The sequence below is a fragment of the Adiantum capillus-veneris genome, chromosome 12, assembly GCF_014529385.1.
Source record: "Adiantum capillus-veneris isolate H3 chromosome 12, ASM1452938v2, whole genome shotgun sequence".
Classification (NCBI taxonomy): domain Eukaryota; kingdom Viridiplantae; phylum Streptophyta; class Polypodiopsida; order Polypodiales; family Pteridaceae; genus Adiantum; species Adiantum capillus-veneris.
Window position 1 is genome coordinate 63,320,399 of NC_140942.1, and position 26,921 is coordinate 63,347,319.

The 26,921-nt window shown below is 42.8% G+C and overlaps 1 protein-coding gene across 3 annotated transcripts in view; it reads right to left on the reverse strand.

The window, feature by feature from the left end:
- Nucleotides 1–3,516: 3,516 nt before the first annotated feature.
- Nucleotides 3,517–26,921, reverse strand: part of LOC147445826 (uncharacterized) — a 43,830-nt gene continuing 20,425 nt past the window's right edge. The window contains exons 2-7 of one of the 3 annotated variants that reach the window (XM_086525202.1): nucleotides 16,852–16,923; nucleotides 16,627–16,728; nucleotides 16,388–16,540; nucleotides 14,815–14,925; nucleotides 4,579–4,722; nucleotides 3,517–4,146 (exon numbers count right to left, since the gene is read on the reverse strand). In XM_086525202.1, coding sequence (XP_086381328.1) covers nucleotides 3,967–4,146; nucleotides 4,579–4,722; nucleotides 14,815–14,925; nucleotides 16,388–16,540; nucleotides 16,627–16,728; nucleotides 16,852–16,923 — 762 coding nt within the window. In that variant the 3' untranslated portion in view covers nucleotides 3,517–3,966. The remainder of the gene's footprint in view (nucleotides 4,147–4,578; nucleotides 4,723–14,814; nucleotides 14,926–16,387; nucleotides 16,541–16,626; nucleotides 16,729–16,851; nucleotides 16,924–26,921) is intronic. The other 2 variants (XM_086525203.1, XM_086525204.1) reach the window with 2 other exon arrangements.

A 26,921-nucleotide genomic window follows, 5' to 3' on the forward strand; every position in this document is an offset into this window, starting at 1 on the left:
AGCATGTTAACGAGCTTGACTCTGCCTTTTGGTCAATTTCCTCTCATCATTGTGTCATAACATAGTGCGAGCAGATAGTAAGTCAGTCATCCGAGTCTCAGTAAGAGAGGAAGTGTTGACCAAGTGCATTAATCTATGACAAGTATCTTTTGCCTACTTAACTTGGTCTCTCAATTGTGACAAATAAAACCTACCATAATCTTGGAGGACACATATAACACGCATAACAAATCGAAACCAAGTTGTGTCCATATCAACATGCATCTGAGATGTCCAAGGCGGGATGACATGCAAGAGTTGCTTCTTGGGTAGGGAGTCATCAACAAAATAGGAGCCAAAGTGCAGTTTCAAGCAAATGGGAGGATGATCCGAGAGACACAAGGCATAATCAATCTTCTTATCACATACAAAACCGTCATACTACTACATATTGAAAAGATACCAGTGATCCAATCGAGCACGATACATAGATCGAGCATTATGTTGAAATGTGAATCTTGGTCATCCCCATGTAAAAGGGGTCACAAATCAAATCCATGACAAGTTAGCATAAAAGGATCCCATGATTGGCATTCCGTATGAAGCATGTGAGAGTGCTCAATAGTATTATCTGCAAAATTTGGTGCATTATTGAAATCCCCACAGAGAAATTTATTGGAACGCCAACAATATGAGGAGACGACACTCCACAATCGTGCCCTATCAGTAGATGTTGTGTATTCATATAATATGCCAAATTCAAAGACTTCCCCATCAACAATACATTGGATGACCATCCATCTCCCATCCTGGTCATTGAAAACCAAGGTCGGGAAGAGCTCATGCAGAACAAGCATAAGCACTCCAGAAAAGCCAGGTGATCCTGCATAAGCTATCCAATACCCTACAAAGTGATAAGTTTGTCCGGCAAAAGGATATTGGTTATGCTCTTGAGGAACAACTATGTTCGCTTTACATGTATGTACATAGTGCCAGGTAAGCCGCCACTTGTCGTGATTGCATAACCCATGCCCATTATAGGAGATGCGATTTAAAAAACTATGCATTTTTATAGTATATACAGTGGGCGAGGAAACAATAAAAGGAGACTTAAGTATTGGTGCTCATTGACACATCCTTATCTGCGGTGGATACATGAGGAGACGTAATATAATTTGAACTCGGAAGACCTGAGAACGACACCTTGTGATGAAGAAGCTTCCTCTATAACTACTTTCTTGTAGGAGCGAACCACCTTATCCCAAGCCTCAGCCAAGGAAGTGTTGTCATTACAAGGAAGTTTTTTTTAGAAACATTTTTTCAATGGGGCACATAGTTGCGAGAAGATACTGGCAGTTTTCTTTTACACTATCTAAGCTTGAGAGGTTGAAATCTTTATCTTTCGCATTCAAAGAAGCAAGAAGTGTCTGCAATTGTGATTGCTTTCAAGTTGTCGAGATGGAAGCAGAAGCACTCTTGATTTGTACCTCAGGAGAAGATTTTAAAGGTTGCGGAGGCTGAGGTGAAGAGACAACTGAAGGAGGTGGCTGCAAATTTGGTTATGAACATATGAATTGCATATGGCCAAATTTACCACAACGAAAACAAGAATTTGCAAATTTACCCCATTTGAGTTTGAATGGGCGCTTTCCAACCAATGTGTCCCCAAAATCAATCGAAATGTCTGCTAGTGTAAGGATGTCAATGTCCCACAAAATGCAGAAACGATTTGTGTTTGCATCCAGCTTAGAGAGCAAACGACCTTGCCCAATTGGCTACCAACAAGAGAAGAAAGTAATGCCAAGTGCAAGAAAAATCTACCACCTCAACCCAAACAAAGCACTTATGGTGGCAAATAAGGTTCTGATAGTCCTCGATGAGAGCCCAGGTCAACGCATGAGTCATTTGCGTATTGAAGAAGAGAGGAGACATTTCAAGCAAAGCATCTCGAGCATCCATGTCTACTGATAACATCTCATAAGATCCTCTCGCACCTACTTAACATTTGAGCCATTGGCCTATATCTAAGCAATAGGCGTATTACCCGAGAAGAAGAGAATCGTTGCATTACACGCATATTGAGTAATAGGATCCATAAGCTCCTGTACAAGAATTCACACTTCCATACTAGGAGCGAACCCTTTCAAGGCTCCGGCGTGCATCTTCGAAATCCTCATGTAAACATTTTTTGATAAAGAGTCAAGGCTTCCATAGTTGAGCTCTCCATGGCTTTCCCAGACTTCTAGATACAATATTCAAATAAATCCATCGGTCAATGAATTAACACCCCCCAATCTGTGGCAAACAATACATAGCAAACACCCACACACACCACATCTAGGCACAAACGCACGTACACACATGTCACTTTCATATGGCTTACTTTTTTGAGAATGGATACTTACTAATTATATTTAACACTACATGGATAGTATATATAAGTTAAAAACGTTTTATATAGAACATAGATAACAGCTGATAGATCGTTGACACGTGTAATACGTATACGAATCTGAATCGGTTGTTTTGTTTATATCGATGCAAGTGAAGACTCTATCTTTACTTAGGATCTTTATGGCTTAGACATTCCATCATTGTCAAACTTGGCTTCTCTCACTTCAAAATAAGTTGTTTGTGACTATCTTATATACAAAACACTAGAATGATATCTCATTCTCACTATGATGTACAAAAATGAACCAAAGACTGAGTTTTTTTTGTGCTAATCATTGCCTTTTGTCTAAAGCCAAGTGTCTTTTAAACTGTTATGTCCTTTTGTGTATAAGTCTAAAAACAGCAACACACTTTAGAGGACGAAAGCTATAGACACACACGCTCGCACCCTCACTCACACACCCCCAAATTAGAATGCAAGTTGAACAGAGTCCTGATGGATGACTGCATAGGTGCAAACTACTGCACCGAGCTAATTGCTACAAAGAGATTGCACACGGCAATTTGGACGAGTAGTTCACGCATTCAAGTTTCTCATCTATGGTTTTCAAATATCTCTTGCACGCGCACACACAATCGAACCAATTTGAAATTACCAATTGAGAGCAAGAGAAAAAGGAAAAATCCTGCCTGGTACAGATTAGTACAAATTAACTCAATTTAATCGAGATTTTTTTTTGAAAAAAGATTGAATATGAATTATCTATGGTTGAGAAAATGATATTTTCCAAATAATGTCTCAAGGCATCCAAAAGACAACTTTCTAATGTGTAGCTTACCACTTCCCAAAAGATTTGAAGACACAAATAAGCACACATAAATGGCAACATTTGAGTCCATGGTTGCTCTGGGAAGGGCATACACAGAAAGGAGAGTTGGCTTATCAAAGACCTTCAAGCTTCCATAGCATAGTTTATGCACTAACCGTTGATTGTTCTATGGTATTCCAACAAGTCAGACAAGAAGGTATCATTAGTCTTGCTAGTCCACTTATGCTAAGGCAAGAAAAATTGTGCGATCGTGGAGAGACTCTCAAAGCTCTCCCCAAACATCTTAAAAGTCTTCCCAAAAGTGACGAAGGGGTGCTGATAATGAGCATAGCTGATATGTGAAGATTGAGAGCATAGAAAAAACCAAAAGAAATAACAGAGGTTCTCTGCAAGAGCTGAACACCTTACAAGCTCCCACATATGACAAGCCACGATACATCCTAGTGGTAAGACCCCAACCAAACATTTCCCAAAAAAAAAAAAATCCCCCCAGTTCAAATTGATCTATCTGACAGGCCTTTAGCATTAGACCTTGGTTGTGAGAGAGAAAATCCTAGTCTATGCTATATTGCTACTTGATGAGCAATATTAACAATATAAGCTGAAATTTACAATTTGCACCCCAAACCACAAACAAAAAAGATCCATAGGTACTGATATTTGGTACCATGTTAACTTGCCATTGCAGCCATGAGATGGGAGAGACGCTCTTTCTCGCCCCAGGCAGCACTTCTTACCCGCCCTTAGTTTGAAACTTGAGAGCTTAGTTTCCCTTGAGAGAGTCCTGATTAAATTTCAACTCCCCAAGAAGCCTCCCGAACCAACCCTGACCTGCCTTGGAGCCCTCTCTTCTTCGCAGAAGCTCTTGGAGTTTTTTATAGGAAGGCTTCTCTTCTTCCACAGCTATACAGTCACTTCCTCCCATGGAGTCCACTACAAAGACCTGCCATTCTAACTGTAGAACATCAGGACAACTGAGCAATATTTCACATGCATTATCCTCCAACATATTATTTGATAAGAGAACTTATGATGGACCCTCTAGGCTGCCCAATGAGAGAAGGCCTGTCGGAAAATTAGCTGAAATTCAAGGCTTCACCAACAGAAAGATCAGATAGTCTATACAAATTCTAGCCATTAGTTTTGACTGTCCAACCCGAAAAATTCCTTCCAAAACAATTTGAGTTTTGCTCAACCCAGCTTCTTAGCCTCTTTAGAATGAAGGTATAATCTGGATGAATGGCATGTTCTGGCACCTTTTGGTTGCATGCATATTTCTTGTATATCGCTCACGGTCTTTCCCATATTTCTTGTATATGGTCAAATTTTATGTGATGCAAAGAGAGAGAGAGAGAGAGAGAGTGTCAGAAACAACCTGCCAGTTTCCTGGATAACATTTCATAACCCTGACATCTTCACCCAAAATCCGCAACTGCTTCAAGTAATACACAGTACTGAATGTTGCAATGAATTCTTCTCTCACTTTTCGTTGGGCCCCAAACCCAAAATCAGAAATTACCTGCCAAAGAAGAACCAGCACATCACCTACAGCAAGATTTATCCAAAAAGGCAACAAGCAAATGAAAATTTAGCGCTCGGAATATCATACAGAAATCCAACTGAGCTTGTGTCCATGCCATCTGGACGTCTTTCAAAATGATATTGTTAGTATGACATAGATACCTCGAAGAATCCAGAAAAGGCCTAGTTATGAGACTTCTTTATTGATTGATTAAGAATCTGTTGTCCTTTAAAAGTTAAACATGAGCTTGTGCCAATAAAAGCTGGACAGTTCTCAGCACATTGATGGCTTTCAGTATACCTAACAAACAAACTTCTTAGCAGTTAACCTGTGACCTCCCTCCTAGAGAAGTTGGGAACGAGACTGATGTAATGAAAAATTCTAGCTTCGGTCCAAATTATTTCTGAGACAGACTAATGTATTTTATTTGTGCGTAATGAAAACATGCCCCTCAACAATAATCAACTTCTATTCTTCCACATACAGATAAAACTTTAAATACAGCAGATACCCCTTTTCAGAACAAAAATCATTCATGGAATATATAAAGAAGCCGATGGCAGTGAAGTTTTGTATACAGCGATTTTGATAAGAGAATAAACACCCACATCAACAGCATGCGTTTCACTCACCTTCATATAAATTAAGGTCACAACGCAGAGAATAGACTCTCTGCTCCCCAAGCCCACACCTTCTTCTTTCAGTATCCTTCAAGTACAACCTTTCCTTGCTCCCACCCCTGCCGATGGTTCAGCCAAAGAATTGCACTGAAATCTTCCTAAAACAGATACATGAATTGCAAATGCTGGAAGCATGGATGGTGTCATGGCCAAACCCTGGGCACTCCTGACCCTTTCTTCAGCCCAGATTAACAGATAGATCTTGCAAGCAGCCTTTGTTGCCAGTGCCAACAGAAGATGGACGGATATGGCTAAAAACAGCGGCAACAAGTGCACAACGTCTCGTATCCGATGGCCAACAGCAACAACCTCCGATTGTGGGACCGCCAAGCAACCCCGTCACCGTGAACTCCTAGATCTGCAAAGTAGGCGTAGTTGGAGAGTAGCCTAGGGCAAGAGAAGGCAAGAGGGATATGAAATAACGCAAAGGCAGAGAGAGGGAGGGTGAAGACAAGTCAGTACCCCTTGGGGCAGCAGCACCAGCCTCTAGCATTTTTGCTAACAGCACCTTCAACACTATCTATGGCGTTTTTCCCTCATGCAACCTCATTGCCATCTCCAACACAACACCTTGGCGTTTTCAGCCCTGCAGTACCAGATCAGCCCTAGTGACAGCAGAAGCCCTAGCGGTAGTAGTTTTCAGCCCAAGCACTTGCATATCAGCCAGAGTTTTCCAAATTCAGCCCAAGTTTGCAGATCAGCCAGCGTTTTCAAATTTAAGCCCATTTCCATCGTCATCAACACCCTTGACATTGGCAATAGCAGATTAGCCCATAGCCTCGTCAATTTGCAGATCCAGCCTCAGTTCCCTCGTGTTTTGCATTTTCAGCCCGCAAATCCAAGCATCCATAGCCAGATCCCATAAGCATCTCAACATAAAGGACCACTATATCAACATTTGTGCAATCTAAAGCAAATACCTCTCTAGCAATAGAGGGGGGGGCCCCTTGGAGGGGGGTTTGGGACCCCATCTGGTGATAGTCTTCTCTCTCTCTTTCACTCACAAAACCTTCACTCAATATCTCTCTTCTCTCTCTAGTCTATTGTACATCTCTCTCATGAAATAAAAGGAACCTTGAGTATGCACTCAGCAATCATCCTGAGTTATCACTTTAAATCATTTCCGCTACAAGAAAGTTGCTTTCTCTCCTAACTTTGACAGGAACAGAAATCAAGGTCGAACTTTCTTCAAGAGACGCAGGTTTGACAATTTTGTCATACATTCTCAATCCCATCGCAATAACAACGGCAACATGTAGCAACCGCGGACAACCAAAAACATCCAAAAAATCAACATCCTCCTCAACTTTCCAACAGTAACAAAAACGTGAAATGCTTTAAATATTTTCAAATTGGTGACCATGCAAATAAGTGCAGACAATACCGCTAAGAACAAAATGGCCATTCCTATGGCCAACCCAATAGAGTAACACATAACCCTAACCAAAGCACTTTCAACAACCACCGCCCAAATGATGAGTAGTTAATCTCATCAAAGATGCTTTACCGACGACAATGAAGTTGAAGCCAACTAAGATGAGGTCTATGATCTCGAATATGATGCCAATGACAACCCTTCTTCAGGTATTTCTATATCTCCACACACTTTACTTTAAGTGAAGGGCACAATCAAGAATGAAAATATCGCAATTCTCTTAGATCATGACAGTAGTCATGATTTTATTTCTGCATAATTGGCACAACAGCTCTCTCTTTCTAAATAGTCTTCACCCCACAAAGTCAATACTGTTTTTAATAATCAACGTTTCAATTGTAAGACTCAAGTAACCGTTGATGTTTGCATTGGTGAATTTTCACAGACCCGTACACTTTTGGGAACATCATTGCATGGTATTAAGATGATTTTGAGAATGCGCGCACATTGACACTCGCACATGGCAATAAAACTTTCTCCATCCAAGCAACACCTGAACATAAAATATTTCCACTTCTTTCTCACACACAAGCCAAACGAGGCATTAGAAAGCAAGAAAAAACATACTTAGTGCTTGTAAATGAATCCTCTGCTAAAACTGAAATTCCACATCACTCTTCACACGATGTCTTTTCTTCACAGTTTGAGGACTGTTTTATGATGTTAAGCAGTATGTTTCATCTTGTTTGATTTGCCAAAAGATTAAAAGGGTCACAGGTAAGAAATTAGATCTTTTACACCCTCTCTCTATTCCTGAAAAACTTTGGGAACACATTTTCATGGATTTTATTCTCGGTTTTCCACTCACTATTCACAAGCATTATATCATATGGATTGTCATCGATCGTTTTCTAAACAAGCATACTTTATTCCTTGTAAGAAAACTCTCACAGCACATCAAGCTTCCTTAAAGTTGTCTTTCCACATCATGGTTTGCCAAAGGTAATAATATTTGATTGAAATTCCAAATTTTGTAGTGTCTTTGGACTATGGTTTTTGAAAATCTTGGTACTACACTTTATTTTACTTTTGCATTCCATGAGTCTGATGGTCAAAGAAAGTAACTAATCGTACATTATCGATTTACTAAAAGCTTATGATGTTTCTTCTCAACCAAAGAAATGGAATAATTACTTGCATATTTTACAGTTTGCCTATAATAATACCACTCACTCTACTGAATGTAATCTCCATTTGAAATTTTATATGGTCATTCTCTTCCTGCTCTTGCTTCACGTCTTTCTAATCTTGTGCCTGTTGCAGATAGTTTTACTGCAAATTTTCATGACATTATGCAAGTGTTCATTCTGCTATTAAGCATTCACATGGACTTTACACTAAGCATGCTAATAAACATCGTAAGGCACATAAGTTTAAGCAAAGTGATTATGTTATGCTTCGAATTGAAAAGCGAAGGATTAAGAGTGTTGACACCAATATTTTTGTAAAGCTTGCTCCACGTTTTCATGTTCCTTTCAGAATTTCTACTATTAATAATAGTGTTTCATTTTATTTAGATTTACCCTCACACTGGCACATTTACAATGCCTTTCACATTAGCCTTTTATGACCCTTCCGAGAACCCCCTATCTACACATCACATTTATGAAAATCCACCTTCAATTGTAGATCAAGAAGAACAACTCATCCCTGCACAAATAGTTGATCATGACACCACCATTATACGCATTGGCATCGTTTACAATCCCTATCTTTTAATAATTAAAGGCCACCCTAGAGAAGATGCCAAATGGATGCCTGAAAATTTTCCGAAACTTTCCAGATCTTCTCCACATTTTCCGTCACTTATAGCCGAGTTGATTCTCTATTGAGCAACTTAGAACAGTATCATTGGTGGGAGGGATGTTACGATATTGGACACCCTCCTGTTGTATGTGGTTAGCATTACAATTGGAATAGCTGATATGTAATGTTTAATTACTGTGCTATCTTTTAATAGTGAGTTGATGCTATGTAAATTGAAACTCTGAAAATTGAGGAGAAGGTGTCGACAATAAAACCAAGAATATCTCTCAGCCATGTAATGTTTAATTATTGTGCTATCTTTTATTTTCACTAATAGTGAGTTGATGCTTTGTAAATTGAAACTCTGAAGATTGAGGAGAAGGCGTCGGCAATAAAACCAAGAATATCTCTCAGCCATTTATTTTTACATAGTGTTGTAGTTATTTTTCCAATAAGCCTATATGGCTTCGTGGTATAAATTTAGTGAGAATCTACACTATGAAGAGTCGTGCAATAAGTGATAGGTACCACCCATGAACTCAAGTGTAAAGAAGGGCCTCTAATTTATGACACCAACTTCGTCAATAAAAAAATTAAATACCCAACTCCACAAGAGGTATCGTGGAGTTTAGGGCTACCACTTTAGGCCATTCTCTTGCAAGACTCCCTCTCTCTTCTCTTATGCTATATTGTGTGTAGTAATTATGTCAACATCTTTCTCTCTTACAGGCTATCACCATCAGAGCTATTCTTGTGTGTGTGTGTGTGTGTGTGTGTGTGTGTGTGTGTGGTGTTTCCTTGTCTACTTGTGTGCCGGTTAAGAGTGAGATGGTGAGAGGTTTGATGGGTGTGTATGTGTAAAAAGTGAGAAGAATTCTCCCGTTCTCTCAACAACCGGTTACAGGCTTGGATACTCTAAGCGAGAAATCAATAGGAACACACGTACAAAAACTACCAATAACTGAACTGAACTTGAATAGAGAGAGAGGAGAAAAGTCTGTTAAAGTTCAGGCATCTCTCTGGATTCGTCCAGCCGTCCCAGTTTCTTCTAGGGACACGTGTTAGGGAGTGAGGGTTGTTTTGTGGCTAAGCCAAGCTAGTGTGAGATAGTTTCCTCATATCATGACATTCCAGCCGTGCTTAGCCTTAGGTTTTGGCTTGGTTTTATGGCCATATAGGCTCCTCTAGGCTGGGAACAGGCTTCCCTAACCATGTCACATTTTCCCCCTGAGCCCTATGGGCATCCGGTGGCCTTTCTCTATTTCCTCTCATTATTCCAAACTCCCAAGGGTCTAACTCTCTCTCCAAGAATTTGCGTCCATATGCTCTCGGAAGAGTGGCCCTTTGGGCACTTAGAAATGTACAAGGGATGCCCCAAAAGCACTTAAGCCCAAAAGCTTCTGCTCTCAAAAAGCATGCGCAAAAACTGTCGGCATAGTTTGTGAAAATCCATACAAAGGTGCCACGTCAGCATGTCAGTGCAATCCATACAAAGGTGCCACGTCAGCATGTCAGCGCAACTCACGGAATTTTCAGCTAGTCCTTACGCTTTCCATTATTCGGGTTTAAACCCCTCGGCCATCAAGTTGGTAGGGTTCAGAATTTTCAATTGTGACCCTATGGTCCTCTCGGCCCGTCTCTTGAAAGAATTGTAATTGCCCTCGATTACGCTTGCAAAACAGCCAAAGGACATAAACTTTCTTCAATAGATACTGACTATATGTATGCACTAGACTCCACAAATCAAGCACTTTTACAAAGACATCAGTCATTGATCTATTCACGGATGTCTTGATCTACTAAATCTTGTTATTATCAAATTCATATCCTTTCTTTTCACATTTCAAGCAAACCATGCCCATGACCATCCACGCAAGACAGTATTCATAGAGCATGCAATTCACAAATCAGACTTAGTTCACACTCAACACTGTGTTTCAATCATTCAATCTAGCCATCTCATCCCGTCCAGAACTATTGATGCACCTAGCTCACTATGCAGCCATCTCATCCTTGCAGAACTCTTAATGCACTCACAACAGTATCCAGTCATTAGTCCACACCGCACCAAATTCAACTTGAATCATCAGTAACTTTTGGCATAGACACTACTAATAATCCAAAAGCTTCAAGGTACAACTCAAACTTACGGGAATTAACGATGTTCTCCTCCCCCATCCACTTTGCATCAAGAGCCAAAAAGTGACATTGACCAAATTCTCTGATGAACTTTCATCTCGTTCCCTTGGTTCTTTCTTTTCCCTTGAAGACTCTTGTCCAGTTGATGTGGACACTGGCTTGCCTGTAGGATATGTCAGTGAGCCGGCATGCATACCAAAACCTTGCTTAGCATGTCCCATAAGTCTCTGAATGGAGTCAGACTTCTGTTTCAAACAATACAATCGAATCTCTTTTGGCAAATCACAGCAAAACTGCTCAACCTTGTCCTGCAAAGAGACCCTCCGAAACAAGGACACTGGCAAATAGGTATCCCCAAACCTCTAGCAGTAGTCATCCAAAGTGTTTTTCTTAGTCATTCTTGAATGATGCAAGTTGTGACGACGTCTTCTTCATATTCTTCTGTTATCCAAGCAAAAGTGAACTTTCTTGAATTTTACCCACCTCTTACGTGCTTCACTGCGCAACAACAGAGTAGACCACCATGTTTGTGCATTTCCTTTCAAGTAAGATGCAACCCTTCGCACCTTGGAGCATTTTGAGAAACGACCTCTTGAGAAGGCGACGTCAAACTACTATATGAATTCAAGGGCTAGATGGGTGTCTTAGTAGCCTGAAAACGTGTCAAACTTGACTACTTGACCCCCATCTATGAACCCCTTGGTCTTCTTGCTTTGTTGCTCACTGTCTCAACTGTCAGCAGAGAACGGAGTCTCCTCCTTTGAGCTGCTAGATGGCTCCGTGTGTCTTCTAGACTTTTTCAAAAATCTACTTTTCTTGCTTTTCAGGCTTTTTCTCTGCTTCTTCCACTTTTTCTCATCCTCTCTGGAACTCGAGGACAACGAATTGTTGAAACTCTCTGAAGACAAGGAAAAATTTGGGTCATCCTCGAGACGAACACGCTTCTTGGATCTGCTTACCACCTCGAAAGTTGACTTCCTAACCAAATAACCGGGGAAATCCATTGATTTCCTCTTCTTCGAAGAGTGCTTTAAGCCTTTCATTAATCAATTTATCTTCTTTTCAAGAGCTTTGTCAAACCCTTTCTGCGACTACAGTTTCTGCTTTTCTACACTCGGCTCTTCTTACTGCTTCCTTACCGTCTTGAGAGGAGAATCTATTGCCTCTCGCCATCTCGAGTGAATCTCATCAACCGGGTAATTCTTCAAGTATTCAAATATTTCATATCCTTGGAGTACTTGATCAATCTTTTCACACGTGTCGACCTGCAGTTAACATTTGAACTCTGCTCTGTCGAGATTCCCCGCCAGAAATTTGCCAAAATCCCCGTTGGTTTCTTTTGTTCCCACGTTGGGCTCAACTCTCCTTGCAGACCAAAGATCAAAGGGGTGTCGTCTCTGTCAGATTGTCCGGGAGAGCCCATGTGTGCTGCGGAAAGGATCGGATCCTCCGTAGAAGAGAAATCGTTATGAGCTTTGATACCACTGTTACAAGCTTGGGCACTCCAAGCGAGAAATCAATAGCAACACACGAACAGAAACTACAAATAACTGAACTGAACTTGATTAGAGAGAGAGGAGTCAACATAGCACGCCGGAGTTGCGAGCCAAGACGCACTGGTCCCAAAGACTAACGCTCCCTTCGTTATTTCTTTATTATTGCTTTGCAACGGTACAACTACCAAGGGTCCAACTCTCTCCGAGACTCTATGTCCAGATGCTCCTAGAAGAGTGGCCCTATGGGCAGTTATAAACGTGCAAGGGATGCCCAAAAGCAGGGCCCCAAAAGCTCTTATCCAAAAGCACTTAAGCCCAAAATCTTTTGCTCTCAAAAAGCATGTGTAAAAACTGCCAGCGTAATTTACAGAAATTTGTACAGCAGTGCCACGTCAGGATGTCCGCGCAAATCATGGAATTTTCAGATAGTCCTTACGCTTCATATTATTATGGTTTAGGCCCCTCGACCACAAACTTCAAGTTGGTAGGGATTAGAGTTTTTTACTCTAACCCTATGGTCCTCTCAGCCACACTTTCTGGGTTCAGTTTCTCGTCGCCTTGGCCAGTTCTTCCCAGTTGGGCACGCCATGTTATCACTTTGTGACATTGCCACATCAGCACTCCATTGCCTTGCAAATCGCGGCGCAAAATGTGGGTGTTGGCGCGCAGACTTAGCTCCAGTCTGCTCTAGGTCCAGTTGACCCCTATCTTCTTCCTCTTCTGCTACGGTCATGGTCATGCCACATCACCAAGTTGTGATATATCCTTCAGCCCCCTTCCTAGGCAATTGCCGAATCTATCTCTTTGAAGAGGAGAGGCAGATCTGATTGCAGCCACACAAGCACTGGTTGAAAATTCTGTTTTGAGGCCCTGCGGTCGCCCAAATCAGCCAGAGCACTTGTATTTGGGTTGGCTCCACATCGAATCCTCACATCTGCTCATTTTTGGGCCACTATTCTAATTGAGAAGTCACCCAAGACATGAAAAGTACTAAACTCAATGGTAGCTCGCTGCTGCTGTCCTCTCCCTCGCCATCGCACTCTAGCTGCCCTGCTGTGCGCGGCACCCCTGCCTGCCTGCCCGCCCCCCTGCCCTGCGCGCGCTGCCCTCAGTCCCCTGACCTGTGTGCGCTGCCCTCAGCCCGCTGCCCCAGCGCCCTTTCAACCCTGCCCTACGCCTCCAATCAGCCCGCCTGTAAGCCCCCCCCCCCCCCCCCCCCCCCCCCTCACTCCTGCCTCCTGCTTGAAGGCTGTTTGTTCGGCCTCCTGGTAAACGCCTCGACACCAACACCCTCTTCTCTACAGCAGCAGACACAGAATGGCGGCCTTAGCTCCACCACAAAGGAACTCCATTGAAGCCCCCTCGCCCGACACCGCGGAGCCGACCCTTCGACTTGCTCTTTCGCCAAAGGAGCAAGCGAGATTGATGGCCGAGGTGGAACTCTTGCAGGCCACCTCGGTCATATGTAAGATTAATCACACTCGACCCGAGGCGAGGTTCAAGACTTACTTCAGGCCCGTCTTCTCACCGACGTCGGCAAGATCACCGATGTCCAGATCCTCAAGAGAGGGTATTATCATATAGAGTTCGAGTCTCCAGAGATGACGGCCAAGATGATATCGATGAGCCAGCTCGGTATTTGGGCAGCTCGGACCTACTTCAGAAGATGGCACCATGGCTTTGATCCTACTACAGATGTGCTTGAGGAGGAGGCCGACTTGCCTATTTCGGTCTGCTTCCCAAGCCTAAGGCGGGAGTACATCCCCCTACTCTCCAGGATTGGCTCCATGTTTGGGACGGTCCTGGAGTCCCCGCACACTGCAGCTACAGTTGTGGTCAAGGCTGTAGGGTTACCTATTGTGCGGGTCCTTGTTCGTGATACACATACCCTCCCAAAGGTGGTACTGCTTGAGTTTGCAGATGATACTGGACTTTTCTTGGAGAGCCAGCTAGCCAACTCGCACAGATGTGAGTAGTCACTTGAGGTGTTTTGTTGTGCTTCAGGAGCATTAATCAATTGGCGCAAAATGATTTCTTTTTGGGTTGGTAGTGGTTCTACACCTGAGTGGTCGCCTGGAGAGGGCGGATTCCTCCACCAAGGACTGCAGTGCGTTACTTGGGCTGCCAGGTTGGTTTGAATTTATCTCCTGAGAAACAGACAGATCCCCTCCTACTGTCTATAGAGAGGAAGCTGGTTCATTGGAGCTCGGCACTCCTTTCTCTTGCTGGCACCTCCTGATCTAGCCTACATTTGTACATATTCTTTTAGCTGGGAGAGTCTCCCCTCATGTACCTTTCCCTTCGGAGGTGTTGTAGCTCAATGGGCGATTTTTAACTAATAGAAGGATTTCTTTTTCGCAACAAAAAAAAAGAAGTCACCCAAAGTAGTCCCATTCAGCCCAAAAACCATACACACTTTCCTTAACTGTTGACTCGTTGTACTTAGTGAATGGGCAAGATTCTTCTTCTTTTTATACATGAACTTGATCCTTTTATGAAGGGAAATAAACATTGGGGCAGGACCTGATTCTGCAGACCTGTCGCATGCCAGTAAGCAAAATTACTATACACTATTTTTTGCATAAATTTATACCTGTCCACCTTGCCATTGAGGATTGACCAAAAGCAATAGCCGATTGTTGTCATCGTCTAAAGTCTTTACTTTCTCCAGGCATTCTGCATTTGGGAAGAGAATGAGTACTACCTGTAAGAAGGACAAAACGATGCCTTCATGAATATCAAATCATGAAAAACTAGCAGCTCACGTAAAGCTTTCAGAAACAGTGAGTTGGTGAAAGCTTTCACTTTTGATAATTGTCTGCCTTCCAAAAACAAGGCTCGCCAGTATGCAAAAAGTAAACTGCTCCAGGACCCAGTCTGCAGTTACATGGCCAATGAGCCACACCACCATGTGGAAGACGGGGGTGGGAGGAACGGATGGGGGGAGACAACAGAGCATTGCCCTTGAACTTGCTTATCTTGTCTGTTTAAAAGTTCACATTGGCATGCTTTGATAAAACATAATAATCTGACTACATGCTGTTGCATCCCGCACTGATTGTCAGGCCTATGAAAAGCTTTATGCAACTTGCTACAGTAAAATAATCACCAATCTCGTGACAATTATCCACAGAGCAGGCTACAATTTCTGTAGCCACCTCCTTGTACACTCATTGTCAAAACTGTTGCATTGAGCTGTACCCCAAAATACTCTGATCGAGTTGTCTCATGGACTCACTTCTGGAAACTGTGCTGTCATATTAAGTGAAATTCAAGAAGCAAGAAAGAAAGTTGAGCCTAGTATCTTGAACCATTAATAAGATGAATCCAGAAGAAGCCCAAAATAACCTTGGTCCTTCCGAGACAAGTGCATGGCCCAGAATCGCCTTTGAAGACAAGTGTATGTTATAGACTTCTATAATCATCCACAAGACAACATAGCCATCGACTCCAACATGCATAGTACTGCAACATCCCCTCTTAACAACATAAGTTATTTCTATTGACATACTGAGAACTGGACAGCAAAAAAGTCAGAATGAGTAAATATAGATCTGAGATTTGTGCACCATATTCAAACCTTCCCATATCCCTTAACCATACTCTCAGAGTACACAATATCTCTCAATGTCACGGTGGATTTGTGGGTCCCAAGGTGCTCTCCCTTGTATATTAGCCAATAGGTGTGAACCCAACTATTGGGTGCTCAAAAACATGAAGACAGACAATGCATATTTGAAACCTACACTCAGCATTTTGCCAGGAGCCCCTCCAAATGCTTGCTGCAAGGGTTGACAATTGTAGGACATGGTTAAAAGGCTAAAAGGGCTCCTCCATTAGGTATGCCAAACTATTGGAGAGGAAGATGGCCTTCCAAGTAATAGAGAGGCCTCTGTTTTAAACAACACAGCCTCATGATAGCTGCTATAATCAGTTCAAATTTGAATCAAGCTAAATCTGGAGTGATCACATTCACCTCACACTACCTGAGGGCACTTTTTACCGGCTTATTTACACTTCGTCTTTCACCTAAAACAGCAGGAAAAGGGGTGATACACATATCCTCACTTGCCTATTGATCTAAAACAGCTGTAAAAGGGTTCATTCTGCACAACTGAGAAAAGTCCAAACCATTGCGATGGGTGTAAATACCAAGAAGTCCATACCTTTTCTGATTCCCAAACTCCAACTGCATCAGCATCATCTATAATGTAAGAATCGATATCATTCTTATCTGCTGGATTCTCAGTTTTGATGAGACCTCCCAATAATGATGACACGACAGGAGTAGCAGCTTTAAACTGTTGTTGTATTCCACCCTAGACAGCAGACAGAGAACATTTAAGCCAGTGTAGAGAAGATGCCAACAACTCATTATAACAATTTGACGAAAGAATCCTCGTACTGGCCAATCATCAAGGTCTGTTGCTCCAATTAAAGGAAGAAGCAGCTCAAGCTGAAGTCTTGTTAGGCCATCTCTTCTAGCTTGTTTGCATGCAGACAGTGCCTATGATTGCCAATATTCCAAAGGCTGCTATGAGAAATTTAAGAGTTGCGAACCAGTTGCCCCTACATTGAAGAAGTCAAGTTCTAAAAGCCTGGGGTCTGCATTTGATGCAGCACTACTTACTTGTTCAATACTCTCATCCACAGTCGATGGTACAGAAACTCGACGGGTACTTCCAGCACCAGAACTTGTGGCCTGAGAATGATGCCAAAAAGGGAAATGCAGTGACATTTACACTAAAACGTAATCAAAAAGAGACAAACAGCTCTTGCCGTGCCTTATCCTCCTTAAAATTTTCATATGCAGTCTGAGAGCAACAATCAACTACACTCCAACCCAACAGTTGGCGTGAGAAAAAGGAAAATGACCAGTGGGCATTGAATTTGGTATGTGAGTGTAGCAGCAAAATGATACTCAATCTACTTCATGGTAAAATTTCAAATCTGGTAAACATCACATTTGGGTTTCTAAGAAAATATTGTAGAAATTAGCTGGTGTACAGATCGATTCTACAAGTCTTTATTATATCTAACTTGTTTCTTGATCAGAACCCCATCTACAAAAACTGAAGCCCCATAGAATCTCATCCACCTGGAGATGCAATTCAGCAGGCAAGGTTTGCACAAAAATTTCAGAAGTGGGTGGATTTCTTACTCAATAAGCAAGTTGTAAGTGGCATTTTCTCAAAGGAGAATTTATGAACTGCATCTGGCAGAGATGGAGGCAAGAAATCAGTTCCTCAAAACCTCGCTGTTACCTTCCAAACCACAGATGACTACATTCTGTCCTGAGAACTCACTAAGGACTAAAGTTTGGCTAAGCATAACTATGGGTTTGGGAGGCCTTCCACACACTTTGGTAGTATTTTCCGCCCCTCTTGGCTATGCACAATAGGAACAGGTTTTTTGTGCACCCAAGCTGGATGTTAACACCGGTCAGTTTCATGCTTTTGTGAAATATCGCTGTGCCCACTTCATCAGGCATCTGTCAGATGCAACGGAAAGAGGATCGAGCATTCACACAATCATAACCCTTCTTTAACATTGCATTAATGTTGGTGGATTTTGCGTTCTTCATGATTCCGTTGTGTTCATTGTAAATTCTTCCCCAAAATGAATGGAAAACGAGATGTGTATCGATGGACCAAGAGATCTCTCCATATAGATAGGCAGATCTTAACGTAGAGATGGAGATCTGCTTTTAAGGATGATAGATAGATAATGGATCCAATACAAAGAGTCGAAGATCTAGAGAGGGATTTGCTTGCTTTCTTTTTTTTTTTCTTTTTTTTTTTTTTTTCTTTTTTTTTTTTTTTTTTGAGAGAGAGAGAGAGAGAGAGAGATTTTTAACGTCTATGTGAGGCCGAAGTCGGCCTATGAGACAAATCAAATATACCTGTGTGTATTTCCTCCGTCTATCGGAAAAGACAAACCAATCCAAACTGGTACAAAATAAGGATAAGGATAAAAAGAACCCTGGTTTGTGATGGGATCTATGGGGGGGGGAATGGAGCTCTAGTACGAGGGGTATGTGCATGTCTATATGCTCAGGTAGTACAACCATGCAATTGTGTCACAAACGGGAGCGCATAGCAATATAAAATATACTCGGATAAATAAAATTTATCACTTAATATTGAAGCCAGAGGATATAGAGAGAAATAGTTAGAGAGAGAGAGAGAGAGAGAGAGAGAGAGAGAGAGAGAGAGAGATAAAGTGAGAAGATCGACACAGTACTGGGGACCAGAAGATGGGCTGGCCCCCCCCCCCGTAATAGCATCTTTATTACTGAGGAGAAGTCTATACAAGCACTTGAACCGAACGTATTACCACGTTCGTTCTAGAATAAGACTTGATGGTTCCCGGAAGCCTCAGCTTCCGATTCCTAGGGCAAAACCCTATTCCAAGGAACTTCCGTTCCTCATTCCAATTCCTCGAGAATCAAGGTTCTCGCCACTGGATCTCACCTTCCAGACTCAAGGCATGACATCCCTGTAACTCTCTTTTAGAACTCTATTTCCAGAGTCCTCTTCCCGCAAAACAACTCTGCTTTCCCGGACACGAAGTCCTTACTTGGGAATCCCAACTTCCGGATCGCAACTTGAGAGACTACCTCTCTCCGATCCGTGGATCTACTTCCCAAACTCGGGTACGAAACCCTTGGGCTGATCTGGCTCTAGTTCCACAGAGCGCTTTTCTCCTGCAGAGGCTCATACCTTCCTCTGCTCCTACTCCCTCACGAAGAGGAAGTACACCTGCAATCAAATACTCAAAGATCATAACATGAAAATCGTTACCTTCAAAGTCTCGATGCTCGAAACGCAACTCGGTTCTCGAAAAGCAATTCCCCGGAAGAGATCTCTTCATAGAAAATCCTCTCTTCCAATCCTACACACAAAAGAGGTGTGTTCTCGGGTTCCTTCTCGTAGATCAGCCCCGTCTACGACGTTTATGGGCTGAAAACAGAGAAAACCAGCAACTTCTCGCGATGGAAACATGCTCCGTAGGCACTTCTTCGCGAGGGAACTCACGCACTGGGTCTTGGCGACATCTGGTACACTTGGGGCAGCCATGGGCATCACCGGCAACGTCTTCTTTACGGCTGAAATCTGCACAGCATCTCCTCCTTGCAAAGATTGGTCCTCCCCCCTGAGTGAGGGCATGTGATGCTTTTATAGCTCCTAGCCACAGGCACAAATAGCTGCTCGCGTAAAGATCGCGGCCGTTTTTTTTTTTTCTTTTTTTTTTCTTTTTTTTTTCTGTTCTGCCAGAAAAAGAGAGAGAGAAAACGCTGGCTGATCTGTTGCCTTATTTATTGGATGGTTGCCCACTTATTTAGTGGGCGGCCAGCGTATTTTAAAAATAGTCTGAACCTGCCCAAAAACTCAATAAAACCTTGTAAGTTAAAAACAATGCTTTCACAGCACTTCCCAGGCATCCCTGGATGCAATCACATGCACAGTTGCAATGCAGACATAGACTTCCTCGTGGGAAAGCATCTGCTTTCCCGAAAAGCAATTCCACTTTCTCAGAAAGCATCTGTTTTTCCTCAAAGTTTCCTCTAAACCCATCTTCATTCAAGTGCTTGCTTTTCCTTGTGCACAATTCCAACACAGTTCCGAATTTCCTCTTGACTATGGATATCCCCTTTCCGATGCACCGTCACCCACCTTGTGACACATCAAGAATACCCATTACCTAGTCCTTTCCTACCGAACTTACGGTACAATCTCCTTCACGATGCTCTATGTCACCCATCCTATGACGCATCAGAGATGTCCGTTCCCGGATGGTCGGATACTTCTTTCCGATGCTCCCTGTCACCCATCCAATGTGACGCATCAAAAGTACCCGTTCCTGGTGGCCTTACAGATATTCCCGTTCTCAGTGTTCCCATCATTACTTTAAATGACGCACTAAGAATACTCTATACTCGGATGTCTCCAGTGAGAAAAGCCCTCTTACTTAAAATTCCAATAATTCATTTAGAATTATTTTTCCTTGGTGTTCCAAGCGAAAAAACCCTCTCACTTATAAATCCAATAATTCATTTAGAATTATTTTTCTGTAAGATAAAGCCAATTTAGCAACATCCCTCTCACTTATAAACAGTTGTCCTCAACTGTAGAGGTCCAACTGAACTGTCGGGGAGAAACCGGAAAGATTCCAAATCTTGCTCAATGGTGAGTTGAGCTAGTCCTTTCTCAAAAGAGAACTTAAAAATTAAATTAAACAAAAATTCAATAATTCAATACTTAGCTTACCGGTTCATGTCCTTCCTCTAGTACCTCGAGGATATCCTTCACCATCATTAAACTTACGAGCCGTGGAAGAACTCGTCATTCGCATCTTTCCAACAGATCGAATGTTTCCTCATTCGAGAGTCTGTTAACTCGATTCCACCTTCTCAATTTCGAGAAGAATAATCCTCCTAGAAATCAATCTAGGTCTATGTCCTTACGCATAACCTTGCGCTATTAGTCCTGAGGATATTAAACCTCTTGTGTCCTCCCGCATAGGGCATGTCGAGAGCATTAAGCTCATGTGAATCTTCTTGTGGCAGACAAAGTGTGCCACCTTACCAAAGTAAGTTCTTATTCCGGGCCTTTGCTTTGGGTAGGCCAATTGTTCTGATCCAAAGTTTCGTTATCCGAGACTCTGTTAACTTGATTCCGTCTTCTCAAATTCGAGAAGAATAATCTTCCTAGAAATCAATCTAGGTATCTGTCCTTGCGCATAATCCTACGTTGTTAGCCTAGAGGGTATCAAACCTCTTGTGTCCTCCCACATAGGGAATGCCCAAGTCATAGAGCATTAAGTTCGATGTCTTTCTTCCACAATTTGCGATCACCTTAAAGAAGGTTCTTGTTCCAGGCCGTCGCTCAACGTAGGCGGACGGTTTCAGTCCGAAGATTCCTTGTGCACGACAGCACTTCCTTCAAATCGTTTCCTCCTGCGAGTTATTACCACCAGCAGTGATTTCCCGACGCCCATTAGCGTCTCTTCCTTACAAAATCATAAAAAATGATTCACCTTGCGAGCATCAATAACGATTTGCAAAATCTCAGGCAGATAGGATTCTAGCCATAGCATTTTCTGAACGTACGTTCAAACCCGGTTCACAATAGAGCGAACCTTCTTTGATTCTCAGGGATGTTCTCCCATATGTAATTCTTACCATTTTGAAACGGTTGGCGAGCTATATTCTTACGAACATAATAGTTCGAATTTATTCCAGCAGCGTGTAAATGCTACTTGACCTGCTCATGGAGAAACATATACCGCAACCAAAAGTTGCTTCTGTAATGGTAAAAGCACATTGCATACTCAATGATCAACGATCATCAGAAAACCTCTTCTCCGTAGAGAAACTCAAATTCCTTCTACCAAACACATCTCAAATAGAGATTCTCGTGTCGGAATATCCTTGCGCGCAAAAAGGCGCTCAAGAGAGTATAACAAACTCTCGTCCAGTTCCTTGGCATAGGTCTGCATCTTCGTGTGTTATCCATGTACCCAAAGGTGTACATAAGTTTCAGTGAGCCTGGGAAACTACCTTCCCTTCGTAAGATCCTTAGAGCGAAGACGCTCAACCTGACGATCCCTTGGCTCAATCTTAGAGCAAAACCCGCTCATCAAATAAACTAGGATTTCAATCCTTGGATTCCTCGGGCACAGGCCGTAGTTGTCACTTGTTCCTTCCCTCGTAAAGAGAGAGTTCATTCACTTGTGCGAAAAGCACTACCATGTCTTCCCTGACCGGGTAGGGGGTGTGGGCTTAAAGAGTATTCAAGCTTGATGAAAGCTTTTCTTTGCTGGAAAGCTCACAATGGTTCCTTCATAATTTTCTACTCGCAGTAGCAGGTAATCTATTCGGGAATTACCGGATACCAAATCAATAGTTGACCTTCCGGCTAGTTAAGCAAACCAATTCATCTCAGAAAACAATGTTTCAGTTTGATCCTGCTCTCATAAACACTCGAGAGTGGTAGTCCCGGTTAGACATAACCATATATTGTGCAAAAGAGCAAACAAGCACAATGCACTTTATGATTCTCTCAAAGATGTAACTTTGATTGAAAACATGCCCTCTCACTTAAATTCGAGCGTCTTCTATTCAAGAACTCAGGAGTTAGATTTGAATTCCCTTACTCCAAACTTTCTGTGTTCAATGATTCCCGTCCCACTACGGGGATTGGATTCTATGTACACTAAGGTGTACACTTTCAGCTTTTATTGATGACTCTACCATCTGCTGCAAAGTATTTTGCAGATGCGTCTACAAAATTCGGGCAAAAGTCCTTTGTTGAATTTCTTCATCTTTCCTTCCTCAGAGAGGATCGAGAGTGGAGCTACCTTGGCAAGAGTGAACCACTACTTGCTTTGACTCACTCGTGTTCCTATTGGGCAAACCCATCCCAATCTTCTTGGATGCCTTCCTCAAAGTGTAGAGGAAAAAAATTTGCCGAAAAATTCAGCCTTGAATTGAATCCAAGTCTTGTTGTAAGTTCCTTGCAGAGCTTTGGTATACCACCAAGTACTTGCAATCCCCTTGAGGTGTTTAATCACATGCCTCATCTTCGACGCTTTTTCAGAAATTGCCGTTTGAAAGGCAACTTCAAACTTATCGAATCAAAGCGGTAGCTTTCGGGGCATCTTCCCTTCCGTCAAAAGTATCAAACTTGATTGGAAGTGTTCCTAGGTCTAGAGACCTTCTTCATATCCTTCCCAAAATGACGGGATTTCATGGCTATAGTTCTGGATTGACGTTCATGGATATTTTCTGGATTCTGAAGGATCTCGAGCATTCCGCTCCTTGGATTCTCTAGGTTCTTGAGCATCATGCTCTCGTCGCCTTCTCAGAGTTGTGTCGACTTCTTGCAGAGAGAAAAAAAAAAATTCCAACTCTGCGAGTTTTTCCTCGCAGGACTTAGGGTTCGGTCTGCTTACTTCTCTCTTGGCTTGTCATGGCTTCTTCCCGTATCTTCCCAGAGTCGTCCTCCTTTACAGAGAAAGAGAGGAGACCATGCTCTGATACCACTGTCAAAAACAGGAGCGCATAGCAATATAAAATATACTCGGATAAATAAAATTTATCACTTAATATTGAAGCCAGAGGATATAGAGAGAAATAGATAGAGAGAGAGAGATATAAAGTGAGAAGATCGACACAGTACTGGGGACCAGAAGATGGGTTGGTTGCCCCCCCGGTAATAGTATCTTTATTACTGAGGAGAAGTCTATACAAGCACTTGAATCGAATGTATTACCACGTTCGTTCTAGAATAAGACTTGATGGTTCCCGGAAGCCTCAGCTTCCGATTCCTAGGGAAAAACCCTATTCCAAGGAACTTCCGTTCCTTATTCCAATTCCTTGAGAATCAAGGTTCTCGCCTCTGGATCTCACCTTCCAGACTCAAGGCATGACATCCCTGCAACTCTCCTTTAGAACTCTATTTCCAGAGTCCTCTTCCCGCAGAACAACTCTGCTTTCCCGGACACGAAGTCCTTACTTGGGAATCCCAACTTCCGGATCGCAACTTGAGAGACTACCTCTCTCCGATCCGTGGATCTACTTCCCAAACTCGGATACGAAACCCCTGGGCTAATCTGGCTCTAGTTCCACAAAGCGCTTTTCTCCTGCAGAGGCTCATACCTTCCTCTGCTCCTACTCCCTCACGAAGAGGAAGTACACCTGCAATCAAATACTCAAAGATCATAACATGAAAATCATTACCTTCAAAGTCTCGACGCTCGAAACGCAACTCGGTTCTCGAAAAGCAATTCCTCGGAAGAGATCTCTCCATAGAAAATCCTCTCTTCCAATCCTACACACAAAAGAGGTGTGTTCTCGGGTTCCTTCTCGTAGATCAGCCCCGTCTACGACGTTTATGGGCTGAAAACAGAGAAAACCAGCAACTTCTCGCGATGGAAACACGCTCCGTAGGCACTTCTTCGCGAGGGAACTCACGCACTGGGTCTTGGCGACATCTGGTACACTTGGGGCAGCCATGGGCATCACCAGCAACGTCTTCTTTACGGCTGAAATCTGCAGTAGCATCTCCTCCTTGCAAAGATTGGTCCTCCCCCCTGAGTGAGGGCATGTGATGCTTTTATAGCTCCTAGCCACGAGCACGAATAGCTGCTCGCGTAGAGATCACGGCCGTTTTTTTTAAATTATTTTTTTTTTCTGTTCTGCCAGAAAAAGAGAGAGAGAGAATGCTGGCTGATTTGTTGCCTTATTTATCATATGGCTGCCCACTTATTAAGTGGGCGGCCGGCGTATTTTAAAAATAGTCTGAACCTGCCCAAAAACTCAATAAAAACTTGTAAGTTAAAAACAATGCTTTCACACCACTTCTCAGGCGTCCCTGGATGCAGTCACATGCACAGTTGCAATGCAGACATAGACTTCCTCGCGGGAAAGCATATGCTTTCCCGAAAAAGCAATCCCACTTTCTCAGAAAGCATCTGTTTTTCCTCAAAGTTTCCTCTGAACCCATCTTCATTCAAGTGCTTGCTTTTCCTTGTGCACAATTCCAACACGGTTCGGAATTTCCTCTTGACTATGGATATCCCCTTTCGGATGCACCGTCACCCACCTTGTGACGCATCAGGAATACCCATTACCTAGTCCTTTCCTACCGAACTTACGGTACAATCTCCTTCACGATGCTCTATGTCACCCATCCTATGACGCATCAGAGATGTCCGTTCCCGGATGGTCGGATACTTCTTTCCGATGCTCCCTGTCACCCATCCAATGTGACGCATCAGAAGTACCCGTTCCTGGTGGCCTTACAGATATTCCCGTTCTCAGTGTTCCCGTCATTACTTTAAATGACGCACTAGGAATACTCTATACTCGGATGTCTCCAGTGAGAAAAGCCCTCTCACTTAAAATTCCAATAATTCATTTAGAATTATTTTTCCTTGGTGTTCCAAGCGAGAAAACCCTCTCACTTATAAATCCAATAATTCATTTAGAATTATTTTTCTGTAAGATAAAGCCAATTTAGCAACAAATTGCATCCAGCTAGCTAGCTCCATCCTATGCTATTAGGAGAGTGTAAAATGTGGTACATGGGAGGATCGTGAGCAAGAGTTGCTCTGATGAATGCAGCTGGGTGAGCCATCATCCGGGCTTGTCTCTCCTCGGTAGCTCGACGCGCACGAGTCTAGATCTCCTCAATTTGTCTACGGTGGAGTCGAGGGTCCTGGCATCCAATAACACGTGGGCTCTAATATCATCGTAACCTCTACATCTGCAAAAAAAGTGCTCCTCACTCTCCACCTTCTCTCTGCATACTCCGCAGACTCTCTCCTCCTTGGGAATGTCATGCGAGCTCCCCCCCTCTATCTCTAACCTGTGTGATGATACTCTGAGCTGACCAATCGCCACTCGTGAGCTGTGTAGTATGTAAATGTTCATATAGCATGGTCGCTGTATGACCCCGTCCGCCAGTATGGTAAGGAAATGATCTCTATAGTGTGACATCCTCCGCTGAAGGGGAGATGTGATCCAAGTCTGTCTGATATATAGCTGCCAGAGATCCTCTCGGAGCACTATGTTTCTCTCACTGCGCGAGAGATGAACTTTTTTAAAGGTCACTTATAATAAAAGTGGGAAAACCCAAACCTCACTTCTTGAGTTTTCTCCAAAAACGTGAGCTCTCTCTCCCTCTCCCTCTTTTTCTGGTAGCGCTTCCTCTCCTGCTGCTCTTCGCCTCCCCTCTCTGCACACACACTGCACTTCCTCGCGTGCTCTTTCACTTGCACACACCGCCGCGAGCTCATCAACTGGTATCAGAGACCGATTAGGGTTTGCCCCCAAACCTGCAAACGCTGAATTTCAGCCAAGAAGGTCAACTTTATCGCGAGATTTTGCAATTTCGTCGCCAAAGGACTCGTCCCCGGACACCAGAGAGCTCCCGGCAACCCAAATTGACCTAAAACAAGCTGAAATTAGGTCAAAAACAGGAAATTACAGGTTATGACAGCGAAAATACAGGTTTCGCAAATGATGTATTAAGGTGTGGGAATACTTTTGCCAAGTCCCTGCTACCCGAAAACCCTGAAATTGCTGAAAAACAAGCCCTAAAACAGGTATTTTAAGCAAGTTTCAGATTTACGTAGGTTTTTGCAAGTGTTTCTATGGTGCGATTACATTCGGGAAAGTGCAAATTGATGCAATCTACGCACATTTGACAAATTTTGTCGATGTATGACCATTTGTGGCTCAATTTCATGCAATTTTGATGCTACAAATTGGGGCTTTTGCACTTACATGCTTCTAAAGGCTGTGTATTAGCCTTATGATGTCTTCTGAGGCTAAAAACAACTAAATTCGTTGTTCTCGAGCACAAATTCGCTCGCTGAAATTTCCTGCGCATAAATTTCAGAAATTGAATTTTATGCCCAAATCGTCCTATTTTGCCCCAAATTGCTCCTGTGACCTTATGGAGCTGTAGTGCACATCTCTGTGAGGCTATACTCCGATTTTTGCGCATTTTGCCCAAAAAATCAGCGTATTATCCCTCTTATTTCGTGCAACTATGGCCTCATCTTCTTCGGATGTGAAGAACCTCTTCGAGATTAGAAGGTTTGATGGTACAGGTTTTGATCTTTGGAAAGACAGGATTCGGGGAATCCTATTTCTTAAGGATTGCGAAGGGGCACTTGAACAGGTGAAGC